We start from the raw sequence: 10,258 nt of genomic DNA, 5'->3' as shown, positions 1-10,258 counted from the left end.
TGGCCTGTGTTTCAGCATTTTTGCCATTTCCTTAACTAATCTGGCAGTTCTTAAATGTTCAGTCTGAAGACTCCTGACATATTTACTGTATTTAGAACCAAGGAATTTAAATTATATTTATTTTTTAGTAACATTATGCCCATTATAAATCAGCACATAAAACACACAATGAAAAAAATTGATATTTTCCAAACCAAATTTTGAGAAAAGTGGACAACTGGATTTTCTTTATCTTTTTTTACATTCGATCTGTGGTATTTGCTATTAGAGTTGAAGAAAATCTGGCCAAACTGATAACGTAGTTGGAAAGGGGAGGAATAACTCAAATAGATTCTTCAGGATTTATGGATATTCATGATACTGGATCAGAATTTGACTAGTGGGTGTTTTTTTTTAAAGATTGATTTATTTATCTGAAATAAAGAGTTACACACAGAGAGAAGGAGAGGCAGAGAGAGAGAGAGAGAGAGAAAGTCTTCCATCTGCTGGTTCATTTCCTAGTTAGCTGCAACAGCCGGAGCTGTGCTGATTTGAAGCCAGGGGCCAGGAGCTTCGTCTGGGTCTCCCATGCAGGCCCAGGGGCCCAAGGACTTGGGCCATCTTCCACTGCTTTCCCAGGCTATAGCAGAGAGCAGGATGGGAAGTGGAGCAGCCGGGACTCGAACCAGCGCCCTTATGGGATGCCAGCACTTCAGGCAGTGGCTTTACCCACTACACCACAGCACCAGCCCCAAGTGGGTGATTAGTTACAATGTAGAATCTAGATCATATCAATGAACTTTGCATATTCTATCAAAATTATTGATTACATCTTGCACTTTCAATAGGTCCTTTTTAACCAATGCACGGTTTTGTACACCATGCTTTGGTCATTTGAAAACACTGGCTCACTGAGTTATGCAGATCTTCCAAATGTATTACACAATTTTTTTTAATTAGGGTAAGAGTGCAAATGCAGTCCCCCGCTACCACAAATTATGCAGTCGAGTTTCCCACATTTGGGGAAATTGCAGGGGTCAGCACATCTGGAGGGCAATGGCTAAGCCTCACCCTGGGAACACCACCTTCATGATCAAGGTATCTCCCCTGCCAGGCAAGTATTAAACATATCTTAAATGACATTTGCTATCTAGATCTCACCTGAACTAAGCATTGGGAAACTATCAAGCTCACAGTGGCGAACTCCCATCTGCCAAAATCAGTATTTGAAGATTCAAATTTTGTCCTTGGCAGTAAATTATGTCAATATTCTTTTCCTTGATATGACAGGCTCACTTAATTCATGTTCAAGAAAATGTCTTTTAAATATCAAGTATGAGTAGCTAGTTTAAAAAATTTTTCAAAAATTTATTTGAAAGGCACAGAGGGAGAATGAATGAATGAACCAATTTTCCATCTGCTGGTTCACTCCCCAAATGCCAAAACAGCTACGGCTAGGCCAGGCTGAAGCCAAGAACAAGGAACTCCACCCGGGTCTCCTATATGGGTGGCAGGGGCCCAAGTCCTCTGGTCATCACTCACTGCTCCCAAAGGCACATGAGCAGGAAGCTGGCTTGGAAGCAGACTTTCCACTGAGTCACATATAGTAAAAATCCACGCTATGGGGTCGAGATGCAGAATGAGTGATTGTTACTGCTTCATCAAGGACATTCTTATGGGAAACCAGCTTTCCTCTTTCCAGGATGTGGTGGTGAAGAATATGATTGGTAGTTTAGTGTCACTGTCCAGATTCCTGCTAAGGTGACGGAAGTCTCACCCACTCCGGCTTTTGCACTGTCAGCGCCAACAGTCACATGGTGGCCATGGCAACCTACATCTTAGTGTTACGAAGATAGCTTTGATCTTGTAGACCTCTAGAAAGGGTCTCAGGGACCCTTGATACTTTGTGAACTACTGGGCTAGCCCAATGAGCCTCTTGCTAAGAGCAGAAAAGGTATCTTTCTGCCCTGAGCCACAGGCAGGCTTAGTTCAGAGGCTGGGCAGAGGCACTCAGAAAGGTTATTAGACGAGCACTCTCCACTTAAAGCACACTTCCGTTTATTCTAGCAGTTTTCTGGGTCCTGTTCCCTGGAGGTCAAACTCAGGCCGTTCCTGAGAAAACTCATTCCCATCTGATGGGGCAGACAGGGCCAGAACAGACTTCCAATGAGGTCAAACTGGACACTGTTTGGGGAAGTCACACAGGGGAAGTCAGCCAGAGAGGGCGTCAGGGGAGACCTTGGCAGGAGATGGCAGAAGTGAGCTAGTTCTCAAAGATAAGCAAAACTTTATACACAGTGAAGGGTGAGGGCACTGTAAATTTTTTTCAAAGATTTGTTTACATATTCAAAAGGCAGAGTGATACACAAGGCCATGGAGGAGCGGGGAGACCAGGGGAGAGAAACATCTTTCATCTGCTGGTTCAGTCACCAAATGCCCACAACAGCCAGCGCTGGGCCAGGCAGAAGCCAAAAGCCGGAACTCCACCTGGTCTCCCACGAGGGTGTCGGGGGGCCCACGGACTTGGGTCATCTGCTGCTGCTTTCCCAGGTGCATGAACAAGGAGCTGGATCAGAAGTAGAAATGCCAGGACTGAAACTGGCACTCCAATATGGGATGCCTGTATTGCAAGCAGTGGTTTAACCCTCTGTGATACAAAGCTGGTCCCTAATCCATTTAAAGAGTTTTATTAATTTCAAAGGGAGAGAAAGAGAGAGATACCACCGTTATCTTTGCCTCTCAAATAAAATGCCCAAAAAGGCAGAGGCTGGGTGGCTCTGAAAAGCCAGAAAATGGGAACACCTTCTGATTTTCCCACCTGGGTGGTGACTCAATTACTTAAGCCATCATTGCCTGCCTCCCAGAGTCTGCATCAGTGGGAGCTGGAGTCAGAAGCCAGAGGAATTCCAACTTCGGCACTCTGATGTGGGACAGGCATCCTAACTGGCAGCTTACCCAGTAGGACAAATGTCCACCCTGGAGAGGTCATTTTATAGTGTGTTCGCCTTGACTCTAAGAATTAAAAACCCGTGGAGGAACGAGTAGGAGATGTGTAATTCAGGGTCTGAATTTGGAATCTGTTTGGCAGGTGACAGGCAGCAAATCCATATTTTATCACTATGAAAGAAATTTAAAAAAAAAACCAAGGTCTCTGAGTGGCTTAAGCATTTAGGAATGTCAATGAAGTCAGATGTCATTATAGTATCTAATTTATTAATTTAGTTACACATGCTTATTTAAAATAACATTATATACAATAATACATTAATACAAAATATTGCTTTTTCCCCATTCTCGTATTTCAAATAACAATCTGATTCAAATTCTCTACAAGCATCTTGGCTATCAACGTCTTCATGATACCTACAGCCAGTGTCTTGGACGTGCACCTCCTCTCTCGTGTCTAAGGTGTTTGATTGCAGCACTTTGAAGACACACCTCTGACACTCTCATTGGAGAGTTTCATGCAAATCATCCCCTTAGGACTGTCTTCCCCCCACCCCCAAGTTATAGGCTTATGTCTGTAGTCCTTGCACCAAAACTGCTCACTTAACTGCTTTTGAAATTGCTCTGAAAAGCTGGTTTACAAAACTAAACCCTTGTAATGGTGAAGGAGTATCTTCCTGGAATGACTAAGTTCCTTCTCTCCCTTCTTTTAACCCACTCCCACAGGAGGAATCTATGACCATTCAGACTTGCCCCATCTGAGGTTGCTGTGGGCTAACACGTGTGAGAAGAAACCAGAGGTAGAGCAGTTGCGGCAGATGACCGAGTTTGGTTACGGGTGGAGTAAAACACCATCCTCAGTATTTTCCCATTCTTGAGAAAAGAACAGGTGAAGAACCACAGGCCACAGGTTGCTGGGCCGATGGTCACCATGGCCAGTGCCGCTTCTTGGGGCGGAACAAAGGCATGGAGAAAGGAGTGGTGTATCACAGACTTGGAGAGCAAGCCAGGGGCCGCCTGCAGCCAGATGGCGGAGGACTGGCTCCCGGGTGGTCAAGGGTTTCAGTGAGGAGTCTGAGCAAATCTGTGGTGGCAGCAGTGGCTAGGAGCAGGTGCTGGTGGACAACCTGGACATGGAGTCCTGCTCCAGCTGGGGAGGGGGATTAAGAGTGGCCTGGATATGTAGTTAGGACTGTGCAATAACAGCATCTTGAGGGAGAGGAGACGTGTAGGACAGGCAGAAAGACTGAGATGACCAGGGAGTGTAAGTCATAGGGGTGAGTGTGTCCACCTAAATCCCCCCCGGAAGCTTCCTTCCTCTCACAGCGCTCATCCCACTTGTAATTCCTCGCTTCCTAGACCACAGGGAGGGCAGGCAGTGTGTCTGTCCCGGGTACGACTGTGTCCTCAGCACCTAGCATAGTGACATTAACAGGCCATCAGGAAAACGCATGCTGGAGAACAAATGGTCAGGAGGGAGATTCGGCAAACGAGAAAGGAAGGAAGAAGTGAGGTACCAGGAAAGTCATGGTCAGGATCCTGGAGGGTAACTGGCAGCAAGGACCTGGGAGGTAAGCTGGAAGGACATGGATGAGGCAGGATTAGTGCAAAACGGTCCATGGGGACTTAGGTGTGATTCCCAACAGCGCAGTCTCAGACCTAGGGGACTGTCAGGCGCCCCGTCCCCAGCAAAGGCACCAGGTCTGGGGAGCTCTTGACTATGGGGCTGAGACTGCTGTGTGGTGGCCTCCGCTAAGCTCCACCCCAGTGAGGATGGCCTTGATGGCCTCAGCGCTGGCCAGGTTCTCATGATGAGACTGGGGCGGGGCTTGGGTGCTCTCAGCATTGATACACATTTGACTAACAAAGGACTCGTGTTGAGTGAATCATGGGTAATGGGCCTCAAGCTATACTTCTATATAGCCAATAAATGGAAACGCTGATTTCCCGATTTGCTGGAAAGACTTTAAGGCAGTGATCCACAAAAGTGTCGACTCCAAAGCAGCGTAATCATCATCTGTCCATCTGTGAAAAATGCAAATTCTCGGGCCCTAACCCAAACCTAGGAAATCAGAAACTCGGGTTAGGCCCAGCAATCTACGTTTTAAGAAGTCTCTGGGGGATCCTGATGCGAGTGCAAGTTTAAGAACTACTGCTTTAAGGTAACAGCTGGAATGTTTTCATTTTAAAGTCACCAGTTTTCTTAAGTCTTCAACATCTGCCATACTAGCCTGTGGCGAGTACGAATGAGCAGCAAAACGAGACAAGAGCAAACGACTACTGTCCTCAATTCTAAGGGAAAAACAAGTACTTCCTTTGTAAGGCTGTGACAGTGGCTGGAGCCAGCACATACTGGATTACGCTGGCCAGTCCTTACCATCATTTCAGTAGAACTCAGAGGGAGCCAATCACTTCATGGAATTAGTTCCACAGCCAGTTTTTTACCAAGGTTGTGATCTGGTAGTGCATGCGTGCAGTAACCTTACACTAGCCCTGTTTCTGGTTCTTAAAAATTCTCGTGTGTTTAAGTCCTGCAGAGAGCCATGGGGGTTGGGGCTGATCCTCTGGCGTCCTCTAAGCCTTACCCTGTTCACAGAGAAGCTCACTCTGACCATCTCAGACAGCAGGCTTTTTGCTAACCAGGTGCCCAACCCCAGGCTAAGTGCCTAAACCTGGTCTGCAGCAAACAAATGGAAGAATACAGCAACTGGTCCTCACAGGGCATGGGGCTGAGAAAGTATCGCCGCTTTTTCCCTCCCTAAGCTGTAGCTCTCCTTGGGGTGGTCCAAGGGGAGACCCAGTGATTTCTTTTGAGGAGTAAAGGAAGTTAAACCTGGGCTCAAAGTGTCAGCTTGAGTCCAAAGTAACAACATATATTCTAGATGCAACTTCCATCCCCTCCTCAGTAGAAAGCAAGCTCTGTGGGGCTTCCAAGTTTGTTTAATTTGTTCCTGTGCCCTTGCACTGTAAACAGTGCCCAGCTTTGTTATAACAGAGTAAACATTCACTACATCAGTTGTTCTGTAATTAGAAGGAACAAAGGTTGCTGTTGGCCACGGGAAACTAACACCTGGGTGCTCTTGTTGGGCTCTGGGGAGCTGGTGAGGCTGGGGTCCACACTTAAGAGCTGCCCTTACTCCAAAGCCCTAAGTCCTGGCGAGGTGCTTCTTCGAGTCAGAGCCTCCTCCACAGGTACGGTATGTGAGACCCTTCCCATGATTCAGGCAGAGGCTGGCTTGGAATCACTCAGGGATGAGACTGAAGAAGGCACCTTTAAGGCAAGAGACTGGGAATCTGAGGCTGGGAGAAACACCACAGCTGTCACAGCCTTCGTCTCTCATGTGCTCCCTGCAATTCCTGGTTCCCTGGGAGGTGAATTCAAGTCTGCTCTTCCTAGGCTCCTTGCCTACTGTTCCAGCCTCTGCGTACAAGGGCTACTCAGGGGACACCAAAGGGCTCCGGCTTGCAGTGCCTCAGGGGTGCTAGGAGGTGGTGGATGTGCTATCACCCTTTGGCGAGAGGCCTAAGGATTCCAGGTGAGGTCTGTGACATCCTCAACGTGCCAGAGTAGGCAGTACCAAAGGAACACCTTGCCTGTGTGCCAGACAAAGTGGGCAGAAATCCTACATGGTCACAAATGACCTCGAGGCCCGTCCCGGAGGCAGAGCCCCATCCTCCCTGCTCCAAGCCACTCCTGATTTTGCCCAAGCAGGGGATGGCTTCCTCAGGGCACACGGTGACCACCTGTAACGGGATCAGAGGGCAGCTACGACTGTGGTCGCTGATGCTGTCGCCTCACAGGATTTACTGGTGCTTACTTTCCCTTTGTGCCTCCAGCCGAATGCCAGAGACCCTGCCTCATCCACAGAAGCAGTCAGCATTTACAAACTTTGTAATCATTATCCCCTTCCTCTATGTTAAGCTTGTGTCGGGCACTCATTACTGGAATACCCTGTGTTTCCAGGTTTAACAGAGTTACTGAGAGTGGAGAAGGAAGTCGGGAGACAGGAAGACAACCCCCAGCCACCACCCCACAGGATGTAGGCACCTACCCTGTCCCTTCCTCACTCCTCACTGTAAGGAAGAGCCAGTGTCTTTCATTTACATTAGATTAGGATTCCGTTTAAACACAAGATAACCAAGGAAAGTTTACCAAAGGGAATGCTCCAGAATTCAGCAGTGCTTTGCAGACACGCTGAGGACACAGGGTCATCGGGAATCAGAGCCATGGTCCTCTTGGTTACATGCAGTAGAAAGGCAATTCAGACTGATTCTGAAAAAACTCACAAATTCATTCTAAGCACACCCGAGGGACTAATGGAGTCCAAGGAAGGGTGCAGGACCACATGCAGTCCTCAGGGTCGCCAAGGCAGCTGCTCTCGCAGGCCTGTCTGCACAGGGAGGCTCCTGCCTGGATAAGTGCCCCCTCCAAGCCACCACCCCAGATGGCGACTGCCATCTCCTCTTCTCCATGAGAAACTCCCAAAATAAAGAATTCGGCTCGTTTGGATCAGCTGGTGTGTGGGGGACAGGGAGGAAACAGTGGGAGAGCAAAGTCTTCCTCCAGAATCGTGGCCCCTACTCCTGTGCCAGTGCAGGTGGGGGCCGGGAGGGGGTTACGGTGAGTCAGTCAGGTCCCCAGACACACCACTAGAGGTCAGCTGCTGCGCTGGGGTCTTAGCTCTCAACACTTGCACAGAGTGACCTTCCCCTCCAGATTCCTACTGAACCAGTTAAAGCGCCAGTACTGTAAAATGCTTACAATTCAGAAAGCGCTACACACTACTGAAACTCACGTAGATAAAGTTACAAAAAGTTGCTCCCTGTTTTTTATTGCTCTTCACTGCAGCTGGTTTGACATTTGCTTTTTACTTTCACCGAATCTTGCAGAAGTTATTTAGACACAAAGTTCCCAAAGGTATCACTTTCTCATTGGCATCTTTTCTTTTTAAACAATTTGTGTTTGATGTCAATGACATGATAAAGGTGAAGCTTATTCAACTGATTCCTTGAACCTATAAAAATCCTGCCAGGGAGTCATATGCTCCAGATGCCCTCACCAGAGTCTGGGACACAAAGGGTGCTGAATGTCAGACAAACCCAATTCCAACTTCTGCATGTCACCACAGGGGTGGGCCGAGGGGTGGAGCAGAAAAAAGGAACAAAACCTCAAACTTGCTCTTCCCTCTACCACAGGCTTACAACTACTGGGATCTCCCGCTCAGAAGCACAAAATGCATACCATCAGAAATGATCTCAACTGAAAGCATTAGCTTAAAGAGCCTAGAATCTTCCAGAAATTGTTACTCCACAACATGCAGAGGCAGCCAGAGTTACCCCAAACCAGTTTATTCTATGACCTTTGTATTGCTTTTCCATCATTTAGATTGAAGCAAGGTGAGATAGATGAAAATATTCTTGTTAAAAAGAACAAAATAAGTTAATCACAGCATATATCCTTAATAAAAACCTCAGGTCTATGCCATACAGTGCAAACACAAGGCTAAGTCCAGTAGTGGCTCAAGTTCAGGGATTTTGTAAAGCAAATGGAATTATTTGGAAGGATTAAAATATTCAACAGAAGAGCCATAAATGCCCTGAAAGCAGAAAGCTGACACGATTTTAAATATAATTCATATATATATATATTTTAGAATCAAACACAATTAAATAGAATATGGTTTACGTACAGGAATACGTCGCTTCAGAACAACAACAGGTGGTACACAGTACCAAAACTCACACACGGCCTTTTCGCCTCTTCTGCTGATGAAACAGGCGCCTCTATACAATCAACTAATGCAATGGAACAAATCCTTTGTTCAAGACTTTCTCAAGGACAGAAGTGATCGATAGCTATATATTTATATATATATAGTACATATATATATATAGTATTTTTTCTTTTTTGCAAAAGCAGTAACATCTAAGAGAACAAACTTCCCCTTCAAACAATCACGCACATCGAGGAGGCACTGGCACCACAGGGCCGGTGGAGTGTGCTTGCCAACTGGGCAGCCCTGCTGACGGCTGTGGGGTCCCCACAAAAGAGCTGACTGAGCACAAGAGCAGTGAGTCTACTGTCCTGAAGACAGAAAGAAAAAAGGCCGCCAACTGTACACTTCCCAGCTCAGAGCAAAGAACAGGGGAGGCAAACCTGGGCGAGTTCCTCTCCCTCCAGCCCAACCTGTCCATCTTACTTGGAAAAAAAAAAAAAAAAAAAAAAGTACAATCTGGGAATAACCATTTTGTTCAAGACACTACAGAGGAAAAACTGGAGTGATCATTATTCATTCTTTTCACACATATGCTGAAAGGAACGTTACGTCACTGGAGCACAGAACTCAAAGGAGCAAGTCTGAATGCTCACAGTGAACTAGAATCACGCTTTGTCAGCAGCAGAGACAACTGTGAGGACGCTGCATCTCAGGAGCAATGAAGGTGTGTAAATTGTATACTGCCACCAACGGGAACGATGATGTCACTGAGACCTGACCCATGACCTGTCAGTCTCCTTCTCAAGTAATGCCTCTGTGAAGGAAGACAACACAGCTGAGTCCTCTCTGTTAGCACCGCCTGGCTCTCGGTGGGCTCACTCCTGTTTGAGGAGGACTACACACAGCACCTCCGGCACCTGCTCTGTGATGCTGCCGGAGATGGATCAGTGTGACAGCGGCCCCAGGCTGATCTGCCTCCCAAGGCATGTGGTCCTTTGTCTATTCCAGGGGGCTAAAACTCTCTCATAAATGGGTTATTGCCATGGAAAACTAAGAATTTTCTAGTAATGTAAACAATGCCACTTTGTATCTTTACGACTCTCACTGTGTGAACATCATGAGCATCAAGTCTACATGTTACTCTGCGTTATGGTAGAAGTCTAGGATTGTCTCCCATTCTTTCTTGGAAACAACAGTGATAGATCAGTGAAAGGAAACATAGTGCTCTGTTTTCACTGGCTGTGTTGAAGATTCCAACCAAAGGAAAAAAGTTTTCTGTTTTCTCAAAAGTAGATTTCCTTCATCTCAGGCTTGAGTCATAGCTGGAAAAAAAAAAAAAAAAAAGGTAAGGTACATTGCTACAAGTGACCCATTATCATTAGCAGGTGTTACTATATACCACAGTTTATGACAGCCAGAACTGACAACCATCTTTCGAGGTAAAATACAATTATTATCTTCATTTTTTAAAAAAAAGATTTTATTTATTTATTTGAGAGGTAGAGTTACAGTGAGAGGGAGAGACAGTCTTCTGTCTGTTGGTTCACTCCCCAAATGGCCGCAATGGCCAGAGCTGCACCAGTCCGAAGCCAGGAGCCAGGTGCTTCTTTCTGGTC

The 10,258-nt window shown here is 46.5% G+C and overlaps 1 protein-coding gene and 1 non-coding gene across 3 annotated transcripts in view; both read right to left on the bottom strand.

Annotated features, from left to right (window-relative positions):
* Window positions 1-939: 939 nt before the first annotated feature.
* On the bottom strand, window positions 940-1,101 carry LOC133747420 (U1 spliceosomal RNA). The gene has a single exon (XR_009864369.1). It is a non-coding gene; the product is annotated as a U1 spliceosomal RNA (small nuclear RNA).
* A 2,078-nt stretch (window positions 1,102-3,179) lies between these two features.
* AKAP10 (A-kinase anchoring protein 10) overlaps window positions 3,180-10,258 on the bottom strand; it is an 85,974-nt gene continuing 78,895 nt past the window's right edge. For both annotated transcript variants that reach the window (XM_062215400.1, XM_062215398.1), the window contains one exon: window positions 3,180-9,964. In XM_062215400.1, the coding sequence (XP_062071384.1) occupies window positions 9,959-9,964 (6 nt within the window). In that variant the 3' untranslated portion in view covers window positions 3,180-9,958. The remainder of the gene's footprint in view (window positions 9,965-10,258) is intronic.

The sequence above is a fragment of the Lepus europaeus genome, chromosome 18 (genome assembly GCF_033115175.1).
Source record: "Lepus europaeus isolate LE1 chromosome 18, mLepTim1.pri, whole genome shotgun sequence".
Taxonomy (NCBI): domain Eukaryota; kingdom Metazoa; phylum Chordata; class Mammalia; order Lagomorpha; family Leporidae; genus Lepus; species Lepus europaeus.
The sequence above is the reverse complement of the archived record's forward strand: the minus strand, read 5'-3'. Positions and strand labels throughout refer to the sequence as shown.